This window comes from Peromyscus maniculatus, chromosome 1 (genome assembly GCF_049852395.1).
Source record: "Peromyscus maniculatus bairdii isolate BWxNUB_F1_BW_parent chromosome 1, HU_Pman_BW_mat_3.1, whole genome shotgun sequence".
NCBI classification, from domain to species: domain Eukaryota; kingdom Metazoa; phylum Chordata; class Mammalia; order Rodentia; family Cricetidae; genus Peromyscus; species Peromyscus maniculatus.
In genome coordinates this window covers 196,154,217-196,176,623 of record NC_134852.1, presented here as the reverse complement: position 1 = coordinate 196,176,623, position 22,407 = coordinate 196,154,217, and the positions used below count along the sequence as shown (strand labels likewise).

Genomic DNA, 22,407 nt, shown 5'->3' with positions numbered 1-22,407 from the left:
GCTCTTAACCTCTGAGCCATCTCTCCAGCTCCCCCCCCCCCCTTTTTTAACTTGACACAAAGCTAGAATCATTCTGGAAAGGGGACCTCAATTGAGAAAATGCCGCTACCAGACTGGCCTGCAGAAAGCTTGTTGTGTATCTTTTTTGGTTGACCATTGATGTAGGAGGGCTCAGGTCATTGTGGGTGGTGCTACCACTGGGCTGATAGTGTTGAGTGCTATAAGAAAGCAGACTGAGCAAGCCATGAAGCACAAGTCAGTCAGCAAACTTCCTCCATGGCTTCTGCTTGAGTTCCTGCCCTGACTTCCCTCAGTGACGGACTATTACCTGGGAGTGCAAGGTAAAATGAACTCTTTCCCCGACAAGTTGCTTTTGGTTATGGTGTTTTGGCTAACTCAGTCAAGAAGTGGTATCTTCTGGAAAAGTGGGTGGCAAAATTTAATAGTCTGTGATCACCCTTTCTGCACTTGGCCAGAATATGTCAATGCTAAGTATGACACAAGGTAAACAGTCACCAGGTTATTAATAAGCATTTAAATGTGATAAACAAAATACATAAAACAGACGAGAAAGGCCAGAATTTATTGACCTTGGGATTTGTGGTTTTAAGTTTCGTTAATTTGAGTTGTGTGCTTGGGTTTGATATATTAGTGCCTCCTAGTGCCTACAACTGCCCTTCAAAGCAGTTTCATTGTTCTCCACACGTCAGAGTAGAATCAGACATTCATCCTTCACAGAGATGGCTTTTCTCTCTCTCTCTCTCTCTCTCTCTCTCTCTCTCTCTCTCTCTCTCTATTTCTTCCTCCCTCCCTCCCTTCCTTCTGAAGATTTATTCTTTATGTATACAGGTGCTTTCTCTGGATGTATGCTGGCACACCAGAAGGGGGCATCAGATTGTGAGCTGCCACATGGGTGCTTGGAACTGAACTCAGGACCTTTGGAAGAACAGCCAGTGCTCTTGACTGCTAAGCCATCTCTCCCACCCTGAGACATGATATCTAGAAAGCCTTTGCTCTGTTCTCATTTAAATAATGAATCTGGAGATTTGCAAAGGAACGGAACACGCTGCCCCAGTAGATGCGTGCTTTAGTTCCAAGCCCTCTTTTGCTTCAAGCAGAGCTTTCTGTGTGGTGTTTACCTTCCCGGTTTCCATAAATTCCTTCTTAATTAGTTTTTGTCCTTTTACTAGTTCTTCCTTCCCCTTCAAGGCATTCACATTCTTAATTTTCAAGGAGTTTTTGAGGGACTTCCTGTGCCTGCCACTGGACCTGGAGCTGAGGTAGAGAAGACAAAACACCCTGAGCATGTAGACATGGACTTGCAGCAGGTGTCACGATCACTCTGCAGGCATCAAAGTGCACCTCGTGACCTGCCACAGCCATAGCCCTTCCCCCACCCCAACCACAAAGAGCTGAGAGTGTTCATGAGACAGATTCTCTCGGGAAAGGTCCACACAGAAAAAGAAAGACCAAATAGGACTAAAGAAGCCGTAAGAGTTGCCAACAGAATACACGGGCTACCTGCGGCTCAGTGTTCGGCGAAGGCTGTTTTCTCTTTTCATGGTCAAGGAAGCTGCATCCTCAGGGACTTCCTCCATAGTTGGCATCAGCCCACACTCATCATCATCTTCCTCACTGTCATCATTGACTAAGGAGACATGTTAGACGTTAGGGAATAACACAGGACTCCTAACACTATGAAGAAGGAGAGAAAAGCCCTCCTGTATCTTGTTGATCAAGGGAGCTCAGATGTATTCACAGGTTAGAATATTTAACCCCATAAGTACCAGTTATTAGTACATATTCTCATTGAGAATGCTAGGCTAAAAAAGGGATGGGTTAATAACCCACTGGAAGAGAATGGTCTAAAGGAGAAGGAAACCTCCCGAGCTTTCTAAGTTCCTTAGGAGAAAAAAACCCTCTAGAGATACAGGAATAAACAGCAGTCACCATCCACAGAATCAACTAAAGAGAGTAATATGAATTATAAATATAAACGCTAATCTTAAAATTCAAGTAATTCAACATACTTTTATTAACTGAAAGACTTACAAAAGACTTGAAAGTGAAATGAAATAAGATAAAAAATACAGCATGGGCATCAGTGGAAATAGTGACGCAAAGATCTCCAGAAATCTGCTCCTCTCTGATGATGAGAATGCTAGGGGCGGGGGCGAGGGCGGGGGCGAGGGCGGGGGTGGGGGTGGGGAGGAGTTGCCAAACACAACTCTTTTCAAGACTCTGAAATCAACCAGAGGTTGGCAACAATTATGATTCAAAACTCTTTTTTTTTTTAAATGACTGAATCTTGGTAATTGAAAACCTTGCAGTATTTTAATGTGCTCCATTTCCAACTCTCTCTCTCCTGATATAGCTCCTAAACCAATCATAGGAATCATGATAGATAAGAAAACTAGTAGCCAAGCAGCCACTTAAGGAGACAAAGTGGGTTTAGCATTCTCCCTAAAGCCCCATCCCAGGATAATTGCCCGAAGACTGGCTTTCATGATAGCAGAAGGCATCGTGGGAGCTTCCGAGGGAGGGAAGCAATCAATAGTCCTACCCAGCTATGATGACTATGAAACATACCAATGATCAGCACAGCATGATAACCCTAAGGGTGCAGCAGTGGCTTGTATACCTTTGGCGGTCACCAACAACTCTCTTACTGGCCTTAAGGCCCATTCAATAAGAGGGAACTAGAAGAGGGTACTGGAAACCTATCCACCTGGGGCTAGTGAAGTCATGGATCTTTCAGGAGAACCTACAACCATAATTTTATTAAACCAGCATAATCTCTAACTGCATTCTAAATATTTATCTTTATACCCACAGATAAATATAGTTCTTATCCCTTATCATAGAAACTTTTCTTTGTAATAGATAGAGACCATTAGAGAAAACCACAACCGATCAAAATGTAGAGAACAAAAAAGATTGTGTGGTGCCCATTCCAACTGACACATCTGTAACACAACTCCTGAAACTAAGGCTCAAGGATTATTGCAGAAGAGGGAGTAGAAAGATTGCAAGCTCTTTCTCTAAACACCCCTGAAGTCTCTTGAACATGGCTGCCTACACAATACCTGCACACCACCACCACCAGTGGATGTTGGTCCTCAACTCTAGACAAAGAATGATAGGCACTGCTGAGAACAGGAGAAACAGTCTTCCACAGCTCCCCATTCAATCAGCTAATACTAAGTGGTCAGACCTGAGATTATAGACATACATGTATATTATACAGAGCAGACAGGCTTTATTTATGTATTTAGGAATATATATATATGTGTAACAAGAGTTAAAAAGAGGCCAGGAATTTGAAAGAAAGCAACGGGGGTTGTAGTGGCTTAAAAGAAAATGGCCCCCAAAGGGACTGGCACTAATGGGAGGCGTGGCCTTGTTGGAGTAGGCATGGCCTTGTTGGAGGAAGTGTGTCACTGTGGGGTGGGCTTTAAGGTCTCCTATGCTCAAGCTACACCCAGTGAGACAGACCACTTCCTGTTGCCTGAAGGTCAAGATGTAAGACTCAGCTCCTGTGACACCTGTCTGCCCACACACCACCAGGTCCCACCATGATGATAACGGACTAAACCTCTGAAAATGTTTATCCCCCAGCCCAGAACTTTATTCCAAAGGTCTGTTTATAACAATGCCAAGAAGAGGGGCAAAGGACCTCCCTCTAGCTAGTGACAGCCAAGTGTAGACCCTTATCAACACCTGATACTCAGGCTCGTGGTCCAATCAACCTCTTTATCCAGACCTGCCGAGTACAACCACCAGGAAACCTAGTGGGCTCCAACAATGCTCCTAAGGTACTTCACTGGATACTAAATAGTTCAGGGTCTAGACACTGGTTCCATCGAGGACCCCAAGTTCCATCCTGTTCCAACCTTGCTCACATACCTGTGGCCTCTCCTTCTGGCCCTGAATGCTTCATGAATGTTTTCAGATTCTTAGCAAACACTCCTTTCTTGCTCAGCAGATCCTGATAGGATCCTTTCTCTAAGATGGTGCCGTTCCCCAGAACTACAATCTCATCCACTTGGGGAAGGAAGTGAATGCTATGAGTAACCAAGATTCGAGTCTGTAAAAATAATAGTAAATTATTTAGACGAGTCCATGCCCACCATCTTCCCTGGATGGCTTTGTAAAGAGACGAGCAGACGTCAATTCATGCTGGGGCGTTGCTTCCGAGTGCAGTGCCTACTACCTGGCTCCTTTTACTCCATGTTCTCTTCCCAGCATTTCATCTTTAAACATTACCCTACACGTGAAACGAGGAGACTCCTGGAGTCATGGATCCACTCTCAGTTATTTTCCTATAGTGTCGGTGAGGTTTGCCTGACACATGCTCTCCTCCATGTTCCTGAATAACAACACTGAGCTAAGAGAATCCCTAGGACCAGTGCCTGTCCTTACAGAAAGAGAACTGGCTAATGGTCTCTTTTCACTTACTAGACTTTCACTTACCAGCTAATCAACTGTATAAAAAAGAACTGCCCAGATCTTTCAGTAAGTTAGGGATACTATAGGACAAGAAACATTATTTTTACGCAGGCATCCCTGGCAGTAGAGACTTGACACACCCTGTATTCCTATATTGATTACTGTGGTGGTTTAAAAGAAAATGGCCCCCAAAGGGAGTGGCACTATTGGGAGGTGTGGCTTTGTTGGAGTAGGTGTGTTCTTTTTTTTTTTTTTTTTTTTTTCGAGACAGGGTTTCTCTGTGTAGCTTTGTGCCTTTCCTGGGACTCACTTAGTAGTCCAGGCTGGCCTCGAACTCACAGAGATCCGCCTGGCTCTGCCTCCTGAGTGCTGGGATTAAAGGCGTGCGCCACCACCTCCCGGCTATGTGTTCTTGTTGAAGTGTGTCATTATAAAGGCAGGCTTTGAGGCCTCATATATGCTCAAGCCATGCCCAGTGTCCTAGGCCACTTCCTGTTGCCTGAAAGATGAAAGACTCTCAGCACTGTAGTGGGTAGCCATTCCAGCTTGGATCTGGAAGTTCCAACCCCCATTGAGACTCTGGCAACTGTCACGCCTACAAGGCGGGGCCAGGGGAGGTGCCTGGAGACCTGAGAGCTGGATGGGCCAGCGCTCTCTCTGTGTGTTCTCTCTGTGCCGGGACGCTGAATGGTGAAGGTGGACCGAGCAGAGCTCCAGAGAACCCCACTGGACTGCGATACACCTTCCCCAGACCCCGTGACCTACCTATCCCTTCATTTGTAAGTTGCCCACTAAATAAATCTTCCTTTTAACTAAGTGGAGTGGCCTTAATAATTCTACCAATAAAGCACTTCTTTGCTTTTTCAACAAACTGCCCATAGAATATACATATATATATCTACGAGCCTAAATTTTTCCCCAATTAGACTAAGAGACTCAATATCAGAACAACAGAGTAAGCCTCATATTAGCCAATTTTAGGATAGGTCATGACTTCATAATAGGAGCCTTCAAGAGACATACTTTAATGAGACCAGTCTGACAGGAAGATGATAAATGAAGTCTTCTTTAGGACAATACTGTTCTGAGAGATGTGTATGGTAACACCCCCAGGCCTCCAGCTCCCCCACCCCCGGCCTTTGCCTTCATCATTGATTAACCTCTCACCTTGCCACGCAACAGGCCATTGGGGCCCACGACCTTATTGAAAATGTGTTTCCCCACGTGAGCATCCACAGCCGACAGGGGGTCGTCCAGAATATAGATGTCTGAGTTTTGATAGGTAGCTCTGGCCAGGCTGACTCGCTGCTTCTGACCACCACTGAGATTTATACCCTGAAGAAGAAAACAATTTCCATTAAGCAACATGCCCTAGTCCCCCTTTGCACAGTCTGATAAGGAGGGGAAAAGAGAGACATTTGCCTCAATAAGGTATTAAGGGCTTTCAAAAGCTATGTTTCTTTATATAAATAAGTAATTTCTATTCAAACAAATAACTTTAGCCCAAAATAACTAGTCATGCCCAACTTACCATTTTTTACCATGCAGTCTACTTATTTAATACTTCTGACACTTTGCACTCTGTGAGAAAGTAGAGCTAACACCAGGGCAGAGTTTCTGTCCCTTATTAGTTGCTCAATCAATGGATTCTGACTTAAAGGAAAAAATAACTCTAGAGCTGTTTTTTTCACTCATCTCCTAGTGTCTCAAGATTCTTGCCCCCAGAAGACTGTTACGCTCATTTTTAAAACTGGAGAAAGGATTAAAATATTTTAAACATGTAGCAATCAAAATTTTCTAAATAAATTATGGCATATCTATTCAATGGATATAATATATTTATTCAAATCAACTTTTTCTTTTTCTTTAATAGGTTGTTTTTGTTGTTGTTTTTGAAATATGATTTCTCTGTATAACCCCGGCTGTCTGAAACTCACTCTGTAGACCAGGCTGGCCCCAAACTCAGAGATTTGCCAGCTTCTGCCTCCCAAGTGCTGGGATTAAGGGTGTGTGGCACCACGCTGGGTAAAATGAATTTTTATTAAAGATATTTTTTTTTTTTTTTTTTTTTTTGGTTTTTTCGAGACAGGGTTTCTCTGTGTAGCTTTGCGCCTTTCCTGGAGCTCACTTGGTAGCCCAGGCTGGCCTCGAACTCACAGAGATCCGCCTGGCTCTGCCTCCCGAGTGCTGGGATTAAAGGCGTGCGCCACCACCGCCCGGCCTAAATGATTTAGTATAGTTTTTTTTTTTTTTTTTTTTCTGATTTTTCGAGACAGGGTTTCTCTGTGTAGCTTTGTGCCTTTCCTGGATCTCGCTCTCTAGACCAGGCTGGCCTCGAACTCACAAAGATCCACCTGCCTCTGCCTCCCGAGTGCTGGGATTAAAGGCGTGCGCCACCACCGCCCGGCCTTATTAAAGATATTTACTGGTATGAGTTAACTCTGGGCCATTATAATAAACTTAACTTCTTGGTTCCTTTGCCTTATTACCTTTGATTCAGATTATAAATTCTTGTATTTGCTTTCAGGTACAAAGTTTAAAAAGTTGGAGGCTGGTTCTGGTGGCGTAGGCCTTTAATCCTAGAACCTGGGTAGCAGAGACAGGTGGATCACTGTGAGTTTGAGGCTAGCCTGAAGTACATAGCAAGCTCCAGGTCAGTCAAGGCTACACAGTTAGACCATGACTCAAAAAACCAAACAAAACCTGGAATGATTGATATGAAGTGTGCAGCTGTACATACGTGTTTGTGACTAACGTGATCTGTCCACATACTTTTTCACTACCATCCCCACTGTTTTTCTCAATTATTTCTGCACCCTTCAAGGTGCCTTGTCCCCAGTACCTTCTCTCCAATCTCAGCCATGTCTCCTCCAGGCAATATTTCCAAGTCTGGGAGGAGAGCACAAGCTTCAAGAACTTGCTGGTACTTCTTCTCATTGAATTCTGATCCAAAAAGGATGTTGTCTTTGATGGTCCCATTCTGAATCCAGGACTGCTGAGGGACATAGGCCGTGGTGCCCTAAACGGGACAGGATCAAACCATGTGACAGTCACGCTTACAGGGACGGGGGATGGGGCCATGAGTGGCAAGGAACAAGCAGAACTTAGTTTTGAAGAGCTGTACAACCGGCTCCCTAAGCATCTGGTATTTACTAATGTGCTGACCCGAGAGTAAGACCCAGTGTTCTACCATTCAACCATCTTCTTCCCTGTATACCTTTTTATAGCATCGTTTTCGTCCCTTGGTTCTGAAAATCAGAAGGAATGTACATGCTGCTAGGAAGAGGGTTTAGTTCAATCCAATGACTTGATTAGAACTAATACAATGTTAACACTTTCAAATGGCATAGATGCCACCTTAGGAAGGAAAACCCCTGTGGCTGAAGTTAACACACCAAAGGGACAGAGACTGAGCTGTGAGTCAGCAATAAAACGTCTCCCAAAAGGAATTAGGAGACAGTCACATCTGAAGTTGTCTCTACTACATATGGATCATGGTTTTTGAAAAATATATATTGACTCATTGGAGACTGATAAATAAGGGAGTAATCTCAGCGTACTGTAGAAGAAGAAATGTTTCTTCAATGTTTCCAAACAGGTTAATGTAAAGCCATCAGGCACAAACTTTCTCATAATTAAAAAGAAAGCCTTAGAAGAGGCTGAAAAGTTCTTTGTGGTCCATATAGGCTGGTTTAATGATTGAAAATTGCTTATAATTTCCTGTAAATTTAACCCTGAGAAGTTCAGAGAGTTGATGAAAACGCCATGAAATCACTTTCCTCTGTTTTCAAACAGATAAACTAACAAACCATACTTAATTAATATTGTATTTGAGGGAATATATTTAAAGATATCTAGCTCTCACAGAAAGAGGTGAGCTGGGCATTGTGACACAAGCCTGTAATACAAGCTATTTAGGAGCTGAGGCAGTAGATCACAAAGGCAAGGCCTGCTTTGGCTGCACACTGAGACAGGCTACAACCTATTTCAAAGTAAAAAGCAAGAAAAGGGGATGGTGGAGATGGTTAATCCCAGGAACCCAAGTAAAGCTGGACACAGTAGTGTGTGTCTGTGACATCAGTGCTCCTAAGGGGAACTGGGAAGCAGAGGCAGTAGAAGCCCTTCTGGAAATGTGTAGGTCGGCTAAACTGGTGTACATAGTAAACAACAACAAAGACATCTGAGGTCATCTCTGACCGTGACATGCACACTGTGGCACAAGTACACACACACACACACACACACACACACACACACACACACACACACACACACAGAGTGGGGGTTGAGGATTGAAGCAGAGAGACAGCAGGAATATGCAGGGTAGAGGATCTGCCTAGTCTGTATAAGCTTTAGTTCCCATTTCTTGGGACAGAGGATGGTGAGGGCGCAAGACTAATCATGATGTTAGGTACAAATGCCAGTATTGATTTTATAGCCACTACTGATTTGATTATTGTTCATTGTTGGTACTCTGGTTAAGTTTGTTGTTGTTTAAAGATTTATTTTATTTTTATTTTATGTGTTTAAGTGTTTTGCCTGCATGTGTGTATGTATACCACATGTATGTCTTATGTCCAGAGAGCCAGAAGAGAGTATTGGATCCCCTTGAACTGGAGTTACAGATAGTTGTGTGTGGTGATATTTTATTTGTGCTGAAATGTGATATTTTATTTGTATGTTAATAAAAAAGTTTGCCTGGAGATCAGAGGTCATAGTGAGCCATAAACAGAAGTCAGGCGGTGGTGGCACATGCCCTTAATCCGATCACATGGCAGGCAGTGTGTGTGTGTGTTCAAGGACACAGCCAAGCGTGGTGATACACGCCTTTAATCCCAGTACCAACCACAGAGACCCAGAGGTCTATATAGACAGGCAGTGATGAGGAAGTGATGTGGCTGGGCTTAGAGCCAATGAGAAGGCAGAACAGGAAGGCAATAAAGACACAGGTTAGACAGGAAGAAGCTCTCTTGGGAAGCTACGGTGACGTGGTGAGCTAAGGTTAGTTGGCAGCTATTGCTCTGATCTCTACAGCTTGTACCTCTGTGTTTGGCTCTGTGTTTCTTATTTAATAAGACTGTTTAGAAATTCGCTACAGTTGAGAGCCACCCTGTGGGTTCTGGGAGTCAAACCCAGTCCCCTGCAAGAGCAGCCAGGGCTCTTAACTGCTGAGCCATCTCTCCAGTCCTACAAAGTCAAGCTTTTAGTAACCTATTAAAACCTTTTCCTAGGTCCTTTTACTTTTATTGTACAATTTTGCAGATGGGGGGGGGTTCAGACACACACAGAAATTTACAGCAGAAATGCCTATACTGTTAAGGAAGACATCTTTAGTCAACAGTTTCAATAATTTGGTGAACATATAGGAGTCACATGGACAGCTCATTAAAACTTCAGATTCTCAGGTTCTACACCCAGAGTCTGATTGTATAAGATGGGAGAGGCAGAGAGTCCATAGTCCATGATTACACCAGATGTCTCCAGGACCTCGTGTACTAGTGTACTGTCCCAAATGAGGAAAGAGCACTAAGGCCCATGTTGGGGTCAGAAGTCTTCTCCACTACATTTCCACTCACCTGGATAGTGATGTGCCCGTGGACATTTTCCATTTCTCCCAGCATGGCTGCTATCAAAGAGGATTTCCCAGAGCCTACAGTGCCCACCACGGCCACCAGTTGGCCTGGCTTTATATCCAGGTTCACACTGAAAGAGAGAAATGTTTCTGAAGGAAATGGGTGGGTGGGCGTAGTAGCTTAAGTCACTTCTCTGACTTCTACATGAAATCTGTTTTTAGGTCATTTCCGCCTCAAGACTAGAAATTTTGCCGTGGATATATAAGACCCCAGAGTACTTCATTATTATTGTTAAGTTCTAAGATACTGAAGAATGAATTCTAGTTATCAAACTCATCCAACCAGCCAGTGTCAAAGGTGCGTTTGAAACAGTAAAAGTTCTCCTGGGGAGGGGGAGGGGGTTCTCTTAGGACCAAAGGTTGAACAACACCACCCTCTCAGGAGCCTAGACACCTGATTTGGTTCAGGTCTCAACTCTGACACTGATAGGTTGGGTGATTCTGAAAGGTCACTTCCTCTGGACTGAGTTGGATTTTGCTTCTAAATTAAACTTGTTACTTAATGTTTCTCAGATTTCTTTATTCTATGAGTGATACTCGCTGACAGCAAATTCTCTTACCTAACCCTAACCTAACCTTGAAGGCCTGACTTCTCTGGATGGAGAGAGGTCTACACTGGGCTAGAATCCCAGGAAATCTTTGTACCGGTTTGACTGAGTTCCTAAAGCACTTGGGACATCAGGAACCTTCCACATTGTCTTTCCAAATCTGCTCTGGACTACATCAGTGAACATGTCCAGTTTCCTCTCTACAAAGGAAAGCCTCTGGCTGGGAGGTTTAGAGTGATGGCCTCTGCTCTGACTAATCCTGGTGCCGACCTCAGAGTGCATTTCAAGGCTATAGGATAGGAGAGAAGGATGAGGGGTCATGGAGTTCTTTGTTTGGGGTGAAAGAACACACAGGTTCTGAATGAGCTGAAGACATTCATAGCCAGCGTGAACAGAGGATCTGGAGTCCATAATGGGGCGGCCTTAACAGGCACTGTACATGCGACAGTGCACTAGATGGTCAGGAGTAGTCTACAGTACCTCTTTTTTTTCCTGAGACAGAGTCTCACCGGATGGCCCAGACTGGTCTCAAACTCATGATCCTCTTGCTTGAACCTCCAGGGGGCTAAGACTGCCAGTGTGTACTGCCATACGCAGCTCTGAAATCTATAGCAATAGTTTCCATCATCTAGTCTGGGGAGAAAAGCTAGACTCTAAAAGTTCAGGACCTGCACTTTCTCCACTATTATCTGGGGGGAACAAATATCTTCATGGATTCTCAGCTAAAGGGACACAGAATCGCAGCATGAAAGAAGATGGAAAATATGACCATGGGAAAAGGCTCATCCCTGCAGGGCATATTCCAACCCAGCATCCAAGTGAATACAACATAAAGTCTTTTCTGGTGTGCCTCTGCACAGGATCTTCTGACAATGAGGCAGGGCAGGAGGGTCCTAAGAAAGCTAGAAAAAAGGAAGGGAACACACTCACTCCCGGATTGTGGCGTCCAAATCCCGGTCCCAAGTAAAAGAGGCGTCTGAGAACTGCACAGCTTTATCTGTTGAGAGGTGGAGAAAAAGCCCTCTTTTAGTTACATGGAGGTCCTCACGTGGCAGGCCAGTCAGCCTTCCCTCAGTGTCTCTGTCTCTTCTATCAGCCCAGACCACCTCGGTTAGGTGCTGAGCTTACACCAGCAGGAGGCAAGGAAAGTTCCCAGGATGAGATTGGAAGTGGCCTGCCTATTGGGACCCAAACCTGATCTCCGATTCCTTGGACCTCCAGATGCCCTGGCACCCTTACTCCACACATACACCCTTGGCCCTCTGTTACCTAGTCCTCTGTGTGAGTTCTACTTTCTTATCTAAGCCCTCCCCATTTTGGACTCCAGATCTGCTGTTCCGTCTGGCTATGGATGCTTCCGATTCAGAACCCAAGAGTTCTTTCACCCCCAAGCTACCTTCCCAATCCCTACTCCAGCCCGACTTCTGTTTTCCGGGTCACTTGCAGGAGTCCCTGCTTATCTCAGAATAGCTAACTGTGTTTTCCTTTGAAATCTGGCTAAGTACTTTTCTTTAGGTGAGAACATAGTTTGTATTGCTTGTTATACAAGCCTAATCAATTTTTTTGTTTTGAGACAGTGTTTCTTTGTGTAGTTTTGGTTCCTGTCCTGGATCTCGCTCTGTAAACCAGGCTGGCCTCAAAGAACTCACAGAGATCTGCCTGGCTCTGCCTCCCAAGGGCTGGGATTAAAGGTGTGAGCCACCACCACCCTGCAAGCCTAATTAATTTAAGATGGATTCCTTAGCTCTTCCTTTTCAGTAGTTGCTGTGGTTAAGCTCCTGCCTATAAGTAGTCTGGTGTCAGCACTATGAATAATTTATGGAAATAATTTCAAAATTTGTTTACCAGAATTGTGGACATGATGAATGGCAGACGTGTCCAAGTCATCCCCTCCCAAGTACTTCTCTAACCGGTCCACAGAAACACTGGCCTAGAGAAGAAGGACAGACACAAGAGATTCTAAGAATAAAACACTCAGTAACACAGCCCACACAAATTGGACTCCAGAGTTTTTGTTTGTTTGTTGTTTTGTTGGTTCATTTGGTTTGGTTTGGTTTTTTAAGATAGAGTTTCTCTGTGTAGTCCCGGCAGTCCTGGAACTCACTGTGTAGATCAGGCTGGCCTTGAACTCAGAGATCTGCCTGCCTCTGCCTCCTAAGTGCTGGGACTAAAGCTTGTGGAACCACTGCCCCACATTGTTTTGCTTTGTTTTGGCTTTTTGTTTGTTTTGTTTTTGTTTTAAACAGAAATTTGAAGAATATGAAGTTGGGTAGGTAAGGAGATGGGCGAGAATCAGGAAGGAGTTGAGGAAAGGAAAAGGATGTACTCAAAATCTACTGAATGAAATTCTCAAAGAATAAATAATAACATCATTAAGAAAAAGAGTTGGCCTTATGGAAATAAAACTAAGGGGAAGTAAAAGAATTCACTAACAAAACACAAGCAGGAAAGTGATTCTGACGTTGTTATTAGCCACGACTTTGCTACAGTTGGAACCTCCTGACCACTACTGTAAACTCAACCACACCTCAGCCCTGCCAGCCATCCCACCACACCTCAGCCCTGCCAGCCATCCCACCACACCTCAGCCCTGCCAGCCATCCCACCACACCTCAGCCCTGCCAGCCATCCCACCACACCTCAGCCCTGCCAGCCATGCCACCACACCTCAGCCCTGCCAGCCATGCCACCACACCTCAGCCCTGCCAGCCATGCCACCACACCTCAGCCCTGCCAGCCATCCCACCACACCTCAGCCCTGCCAGCCATCCCACCACACCTCAGCCCTGCCAGCCATCCCACCACACCTCAGCCCTGCCAGCCATCCCACCACACCTCAGCCCTGCCAGCCATCCCACCACACCTCAGCCCTGCCAGCCATCCCACCACACCTCAGCCCTGCCAGCCATCCCACCACACCTCAGCCCTGCCAGCCATGCCACCACACCTCAGCCCTGCCAGCCATGCCACCACACCTCAGCCCTGCCAGCCATCCCACATGAGACAGAAGTATATAAAGATAGTATTTCAGCTTCATAGACTCAGCTTTCAACTATATGACTATTTTTCTCCAAACTTTGCTCTTATTTCCAGAAACTACCACCTTCTTCTAGGACAGAACACTAACTTCTACCTACTTCTGGTAACAGGGCCCAGTCTTGCCCCTATTTGCTTGAGTCTATGCCGTGATGAATCATCCATCCAATGTTATAGCTGGTCTACTACAGTGTCCTCTAGAGAGGAACTGGCCAAAGATTAAACTTCAGCTGGTCTAAGTTCTGGCAGAACACTCTGAAACTGCTAGAACATAAGGACTTGGGAGGTTTTCAAGGAGCACCCACTTGGGTGTTTTTCATTGTCCTTCCTGTCTTCTAGGAGAGCTGTCATGAGATTGGTTCTCACAGATAGCCAGCCTCTGAGGAGATATGAAACCTCAACTGTGGATCCAGCTGCTTCACGGATCAGCACCCCAGAAACAGAACGTCCCACTGCCCATGCCGCAACACCGTCAGTCCCCTTTGGCTGGGTGTTAACGTTGTGTGACAAGGAGCCGAAGGGAGTGAGCACCTTTACTTTTGCTGTGGATGCAATAAACTATATCTAAAACGAGAGTGCTGTTTCCTCACTGGCTTCTTTATTCCCTCTAACACAGAAGGCCTTCTCTTCGCACTCAGTCCTTCTTATGGCCAGGGGTGTCTGAACCCGGCTACCTCTCAAGTGAATGCAGGTTGGCTCCACACCCCAACACTCTGGGACTGTCATCAGTCTGCCATCTGCCCTCTGGACTTCCTCCTGAGGTCTAGTCCATGGTGACTATGTTCTCAGTGACTATGTCCAGTTTTCAGAGCATAAAACATTGCCTCCGGCCCAGGTTTACTGAAGTTAGCGTGAGGCTCCCAAACTTATTACTACATAGGTTCATGCAAAGACAGGGTCTTTTCTTTGATGCCATATTTACCTAATACTATGTCAATACCTCAAGAGCTGTAGGAAAACAAGAGAGAAGCTAGTCTGGGAAAATGGCTCTGGCCAGGCATAATCATAACAGTCTCACTGAATGCCTTTGTAAGACTGTCTCCCTGTAAAGTGGATGAGGTTAGTATGACTATCCACATTTTAATAAGAGAGCCAAATAAACTGGGGCTCAGAGAGCTGGTGATTTTACTAAGATCAATGCACTGGTCTCCAGAAACCAGCCGAACTTTCAGTTTACCAATTACCAGAGGGTGGACATGAGATACAGCAGGCTAGTAATCTGCACTACAATGCAAGTGAGCAGGTGGCAGTGAAGCCCTTCCTTACCTGGAGCATTGCAGAGATCACCATGGGGAGCATGGTGAGAGGAAAGCGCAGGACATTGAAGAGCGTGATGGAGGTGAAAGCCTTCTCTGCATTCAAGACGTTGTTGCTGTCCACCAGGACATAAACAGAAAAGGTAACCACAGACACCTAGGAAGAGTAAGGCCGGGAGAAATTCACTACTGAAATGGTCCAAACACCTTTGTGCTGTTTCAGAACACTGTGTATAAGAGTTGAAGGAATGTTAGGGATTATCTCAATCTCTTCAGACTACCCATAAGAAAACTGATCCTATTAGAGAAAGAGCTATCTCTTCCAAGGTGACAGTCAATTAATGGTTTGCTGAGGTCAGAGCGTGGGCCTTCTGTCTCTTTGACCACACCCACATTGCTTCCCCATGAAGACAAGTCCTTCCATGGAAGTCATTCTTGGAGACCATATTCATAACGAATGTTCTGAAACCGCGCTAGTGGCTACCAGATCACCCAGCAGTACATAAAGGGCAGAACTGGAGTTGGGGTTGGAGGGATATAGGAGTTTGAGAAAGGGGAATAAATTCCCCGAATCTAGGGATCAACTCGATAGGTGCTTGGAATCTATTAGGAATAGACTTCCCTTTCAGAATGTGACCTCAGTCCATACGCCTCTTCTACTCACCAGGATTGGCGTTAATTGCAAGAAGAATACCATCATAGTCTGAAACTGGCCGAATAATAGCAAATTCTTGAGTTCTTTCTTCCGAAGGCCATGGACTTGGTCTCTGAATGAAGGTTCCCAGGCAAAATACTTCAGGATCTAATGGGTCAGAGAACAGCAAAATTCACATTGTTGCCTGAAAGGGCACCAAGTACATATGGTCTACCCTAATTTTAGGGTAAGTTACCAAAATTTTGGGTAAATCTAGAAATCTGCATTATAGAGAGGTAGCTTGTGTTTATTGACAACATGCTATATGTAAAGCATTTCACACACATACTTCACTTAATTTTTTTTTTTTTTGACAAACTGTCCTAGCTTGCCTTTCTAAATAAATTTGCTAAGACACAGAACTTCCCATATTAAAGCTGGGAAATTTCTGAGCAAATCAAGGTGAACTAGTCATCCCACTTTTGTAGAGTATTGTTTCCATTCAGGCAATAAAAAAAAAAAAACAGGTAGAAAGAAGCTCTGTGGAAGGTTTCACTAACAGAATGGATCAAGGAGGTGATAGAATGTCTGATCTTGAAGAAACTGGAAGAGTTTCAATGGGTCTGACACCACTGGACTCCATGGGCACCTGCAATCACATGCACACAAACAGACAGACACCCCCCCCACACACACACACACACATACAGACAAGACACAGACACCCACACAGAGGGAGAGAGAGGGAGGAACAGAGGGAAGGAGAGAGAAATAAAAATAAATATTTTCTTAAAACAAACAAAACAAAAACAAAAAACCAGTGGCCGTGGAGGCCATGCCTCAGGGAACTGACTACCGCTGTTTCTAATGGACATGTCTACCCCTTCTTAGTACTGCATTCACACCCACACACTGGCACTGTCGCAGCCTTGGCCAGTGAAGCTTCTCTTTGCAGGAGGCAGCAGTTACTGCAGAGAGCTAAGAAAAAGTGACCACTGAGTGCTGCTCAGCCCTAAACAGTGGTTCCAATCCCTGCCCCTCAACCCCAAGGCCCAGGGAACATCACGAAGATGGGCCAGAACAGCGGCAGAGCCAGAGGATGGGAAGGGTGCCGTAAAACACTGACGCCGATGCTGTGCTCATGCTCAGGAACTCACACAGCTGTCATGATCTACGACTGAGCCCAGCAACATCTCACCACCGGTAGGGGAGGAGCTATAGGTAGTTAATGGCTCCTGGGGGAGGGGAATCATTTTTCTTCCTGTGGTAAATTTCCATCGTTGAGTAAATAACTCTACACTCACATACATATAAATAATCCTAGCTAAACTCAGTGGGTTATATATTTTTTAATAAGAGGAAATTAGAGGGGTGTGTGTCTAGAAGAAGAAAAGGTTCAGAGGGAGTAGTAGGGGATAAGTGAGGGGATGGTGTGTGTGTGTGTGTGTGTGTGTGTGTGTGTGTGTGTGTGTGATCAAATTTTGTTATTTATAAAATTGGTAGATAAAAAATTTATTTTAAAGTATTTCTACAGTAAAATGTAAAGGCAAATCATTTAGGGTAAATAAATAGAAATCAAGGTTCAAGAGTATCTGGAAGGGGCAGGGATAGAAGAGGAAACAGAACCTTGTGGGTAAAGGAATCAGCAGTCATGTGACACTCAGCAGCTGAGTCAGTCCCTTGCTCTGTCTCTGCACCCAGAGGGTTTCCTCTGCTTGGCTTTTTTTCTTTTTTACCTTAATTCCATTGAGAATCTCATTCATGGTTTTTAACCGCCTGTCTTTATACTTCATATTTTGGACCTGCCAAGAAAAAGAAAGGCAAAAAACAATGAGAGAAGGCCCAGGTTTGCTGCTAATGGCAGGCCCTAGGGGAAGAAGTGGCTGCCATTTTATCAGAACTTGAGGTGCCCAGTGACGTCATTGATTTCTCTCCAACGCTTCCTGTTTCCCGTTCTGTTCCTTCTGTCCCTGTCCTCTTTCTAATCCTGGAAGCTGCCAGACTTGTCCTACCTGCCTCCCTTCAGCCTTTGCCTGACTGTGTTCTATCCTCGGGTTGTTCTCCCCTGCTCTTCCCCAGGCTCACGCCTTCATTGTCAGGACGTGTCACTCCGAGTTCGGCTTTAGATGGCACCTCAGAGGACTCCTCTGACCTCCTATTGAAAACATCGACCCACCCACTACCACTTTCCACTCAGTTCTCTGTGTAGTTCTCAGCAGGGGTTGATTATTTTTGTCTGTTTCTACCCTGGAAGCAGAACACAGTATCATGAGAGGAGGGTCCTTGTCTGACTTCTTGCTGTGCTCTTGGCAAGACATGCAATAGAGTTTTAAGACAATATTTGCTACTAAATGAATCCGCGATTCCTGGCACGACTCTCTGCTTGGAGGTACCACCTGGTAATGGCAGAGTGACTGTCAGGACAAAAGCCGAAAGTTGGGGTTACCCACGTGATGGCTAGTGTGGTTGCTTTATTTTGCTATGATGGAGAACAAGGTTTTAAAAATCACTTCTGAAGGAAGCTCAGCAGAGCCGGGGGAAAATTATATTCTGGGTGGTCGGAGGCCAAAAGGGAAGTTAGAAAAAGCTAAGTACATTTCGGGTGGTAGAAAGTCTCCCGTAAGCTTTTCCCTCCCCAAATTCCCTCTAAGAATTAGTAGCATAGGCAGAGTTTAGATGTTAAAGAGGCGCATGCACACAGGTGACCATCCCTTTACCTGAATCTTCCTGTTCTTGGTAGCCAGCAGCGCATTCACTGGGATTAGGAGAACCATTACCCCAACACCTGCTAAGACTGAAGGTCCCAACTCTCTCCACAGGAAGAAGATGGATAAGGTGATCTGTAAAACACTTGACCACACCAAGTGCATGTAGTTGGTCACATCCATTAGCTTCTGGGAATCCACAGACATCAAGTTCACGGTTTCTCCAATGGTGTACTGCCTCCTGGCCAAGTTAGACAGGCTCAGTGCCTAATGATAAAGATTAGGATTGGGGGTCAGCAGATAAAACAAAAGACAGTGGGGAGCAGAAGAGGACCTCAGGAAATGAGAAAACAACAGAACGGGCTCCATATGGACATAACTGCTCTATGGGACCAAACCTTAGCCCAACAGTGTTAGCTCATTTTTGACCACTTGTGCCTCTCATTTTCATTTTCATTAAATCCCACCCACCTATACACTGCTTTGCCCAGAAAATTCCCATCTATCCCTTGGTATCAACTTAAATGCAACTTTTGAAATGACTACCCAGACTCCCAAATTTACAAGCGTTACCTCTTTTGTGTACCCTATACCATTCTGTAGTTAACTCTTTCTTTCCCTTAATTATAAAGAATCATAGTTATTTTATTTTTCTATTTATTTATCAGATGAAAACTGTGAGGACAAGGTCTACATTTACCCATTTCACTATTGTATCATGGACAATTCAATCCTGGAGAATGGGAGAAAATGAGGAAACTAAAGATGGAAGAAGAGAAGGGTTAAGTCAGCATTCTAGATTGTTGCCTTGTAGACTTAACATTTTTATTATGTTTTATTTATTTATTGTGTGTGTGTGTAATGGAAGGGTCCCTCAGTCATCAGCTTGGTGGCAGGCATCTTTACCTGCTGAGTCACCTCACCAGCCCCCTTTTGCTTTTGATATAGCTAACTTATATTCAGCCACAGTCTTACAGAGTGCAAGCAGAATAGAGAGGAAAGCTGCAGAGGTCACACATGTGAAGTAACGTGCTTTCTCTGCTGTTCACAGGCAAGTTCTACATGCCTGAATCTCACAATACAGACTTTCTGCCTTCATGTAGGGAGATCAGGTGACTGATACTCACACCTCTGCCCCTTACTATGCCTTACAAAACTGGCTAGAGTAGCTTACACCTGTAATCTCAGTCCTCAGGAGACTGAGGCAGGAGGATTGCTGGAAAGCTAATAGCCAGACTGGGCTACATACTAAGTTCTAAGCCATCCTGAACTACAGTGTGAGATGCAATATAGTGGTTGGTTTTAGTGTCAACTTGCCACAAATTAGAATTTTTAAAAAGGTAGAGAGCCTGTCCTGGAGAACTGTCCTGGTTGCTTTAATTGATTGATATCAGATCCAGGGAGATGACTGAGGAGGTAAAAACACTTGCTGCCACGTCTGTCAACCTGGGCTTGATCCTCAGAACCCACATGGTGGGAGGAGAGAACCAGCCCCTGCAAATTGTTCTCTCAGCTTCACCTACCTACACACACACATGTCTACACACATGCCTATACACACATGCACACACACACACACACACACACACACACACACACACACACGTCTACACACATGCCTATACACACATGTCTACACACACACACACTTTACACACATCTACACACACATTTACACACATATACATACATATACACATACATACACATGCACACAAATAAATGTAATTTAAAAATGTAAACCATCTCAAGCAAATAGAACATCTCCCAAACCTGCAGAACCTGATCAGTAATGAGAGAATGTAGTTGAAATAGGTAAGTGAATAAATAGGCAGAGGAAGGTTTGGTAGCTGCTAAGACAGAAAAGGGGATGGCTAGGCTGGGGATGTAGCTCAGTGGTAGCACATTTGTGTAGCACACAGAAGGTCTCAGTCAGATCAGCAGCTTCCCCAAAACAAAACAACAAACACAAAGAGAAGGAGGAACCAGAAAAATAAGTTTCTGGGAAAAATATATTCTTGGGTGATGGGGCCATGACTCACACAGCAATTTAATCCACTGTTAAGATTATAATTTAGGACAAATATACCAGGTCTTTAAACCCATGCTAATAAGTATTTGAATTAAATGTTGATGGTCAGGGGCTGGAGAGACAGATGGCTCAGTGGTTAAGGGCACTGGCTGTTCTTCCTAAGGATGTGGGTTCAATTCTCACCATCCATATGGAGGCTCACAAATGTCTCCAGTTCCAGGGGATCTGATGCCCTCTTCTGGCCTCCATGGGCACCAGACACACATATGGTGAACATACATGCATACAGATAAAACACCCATGCACAGAAAATAAAACAAAAATATTAAAAAAATTAAATGTTGATGGTTCTGAGAGTGTGACCCTCAGCGCCTTCTTCTCCGACTTTATCTTATTTTCTGAGGCTCTCCATTTTGTCAGCAGAGGCAGGAGAATGGTGTCTGAGCCTTCAGGGCTGAAGGCAGACCCTGGGCAGCTTGCTAGCTTCTCCACAGAATTTTGGAAATTTTTTAATTTCCAAAGAAGGATTTAAGGAAACCTTATAACTAATCAAAACTAAGTGTTGACATTAATTTTCATTTCTATTAAAGTTTCCTCAATCTTGGAATAAATGCTCACATTTATTAAGTATTTTTTTCTTTGGTTTGATTCTTTTCTCCTTTTGGGCTATCCCTGACGTAATTGCTTACCTTCTTATATACGGAAGCCATGAGCGTTGTCCGTACACTCATTCCCAATATGAAGCACAACTGGAAATAATACTGGAGGCAGAAGGACTGGATGACTGTCACAGCAAACATTAGGATCGCAGAGACATATCCAAGCCACGCATATGTGTCGGGATCGCTCACAAAGGTGATGAGGAATCTGCGGGGACAAAACCAAACCAGGTGACACTCACTCATTAGTCCCCGGGCTCCTCCTCCTGCTTACGCACAGCCGAAGCCTCACTTGCTCTATAGGGAACAAAACAACCAAAACTGTCCCCAACACAAGCTAAAGTCACCCGACAGGAGCGAACCTTAATGAAGAAAATGCCTCCATGAGATCAGGCTGTAGGTGGGCCTTATGAATTTATTTTTTTATTTTTTGGTTTTTTGAGACAGGGTTTCTCTGTGTGACAGCCATGGCTATCCTGGAACTCACTCTGTAGACCAGGCTGGCTTGAACTCACAGAGATCCACCCGCCTGCCTCTGCCTCCCGAGTGCTGGGATTAAAGGCATGCGCCACTACGCCTGACTGGGAATTTTTCTTAATTAGTGATTGATAGGGAAGGGCCCAGCCAGTTGTGGGTGGTATCATCCCTGGGCTGGTGGTCCTGGGTTCTATAGGAAAGTAAGCCATGGGGAACAAGCCAGTAAGCAGCACCCCTTGATGGCCTCTGCATCAGCTCCTGCCTCATCATCCCTGCCCTGTTTGAATTCTTGCCTCAACTTCCTTCACTGCTGGAGTACGATGTAGAAGCGTAAGCCAAATAAACTCTTTCGTCCCCAACTTGCTTTTGGTCATGGCATTTCATCAAAATAATAGTAACCCTAAGATATGCAATTCCAGTACTCAGGGACTAAGGGAGAACCAAGAATTTAATGTCAGTCAGCCTGGGCTACATAGAGAGACGCCAAAAATGAAAAAAAAAAAAAAAAAAAAGATCTTTAGAGAAATCTCTTTCTGCCTGTCTCTGTCTTTGTCTCTCTGTCTCTCTCTGTCTCTGTCTCTGTCTGTCTCTGTCTCTGTCTCTCTCTCTCTCTCACACACACACATACACACACACACACACACACACACACACACACACACACACACACACACACACACACACCTGCTACTGTAATGTTTCAGTCCTGTCACAGGACATGGCAACAGTCAATTCATTTTTAGACAAGGCAAGCTCGTACCCAGACAAGGCAAAGGGCTCTCTAGCTGGTCCATACAGTGGCAGATTCAACCCCCATCGTGAGCACCCTGGACCTCTAAAAAAGGTGCTGGCTATGAAGAGATGAGTTTATTCACTCTCCTGAAGCATGCTGCCCATCTCTGAAATGTGGCTCAGTCCATACTAGTTCAGGTTAACAACAAAGAAGTCTAACGCGTCTGTGCCCTCCTCTTAGGAGAGG

General features: G+C 44.7%; 1 protein-coding gene across 2 annotated transcripts in view; it reads right to left on the bottom strand.

Annotated features, from left to right (window-relative positions):
* The window catches only part of Abcc2 (ATP binding cassette subfamily C member 2), a 61,092-nt gene that overhangs the window by 20,103 nt on the left and 18,582 nt on the right, over window positions 1-22,407 (bottom strand). For both annotated transcript variants that reach the window (XM_042263944.2, XM_076563140.1), the window contains exons 10-22: window positions 20,982-21,159; window positions 18,273-18,527; window positions 17,292-17,357; window positions 15,586-15,723; window positions 14,932-15,078; window positions 12,475-12,559; window positions 11,560-11,626; window positions 10,026-10,152; window positions 7,292-7,468; window positions 5,617-5,784; window positions 3,907-4,087; window positions 1,522-1,648; window positions 1,140-1,275 (exon numbers count right to left, since the gene is read on the bottom strand). In XM_042263944.2, the coding sequence (XP_042119878.2) occupies window positions 1,140-1,275; window positions 1,522-1,648; window positions 3,907-4,087; window positions 5,617-5,784; window positions 7,292-7,468; window positions 10,026-10,152; window positions 11,560-11,626; window positions 12,475-12,559; window positions 14,932-15,078; window positions 15,586-15,723; window positions 17,292-17,357; window positions 18,273-18,527; window positions 20,982-21,159 (1,852 nt within the window). The remainder of the gene's footprint in view (window positions 1-1,139; window positions 1,276-1,521; window positions 1,649-3,906; window positions 4,088-5,616; window positions 5,785-7,291; window positions 7,469-10,025; window positions 10,153-11,559; window positions 11,627-12,474; window positions 12,560-14,931; window positions 15,079-15,585; window positions 15,724-17,291; window positions 17,358-18,272; window positions 18,528-20,981; window positions 21,160-22,407) is intronic.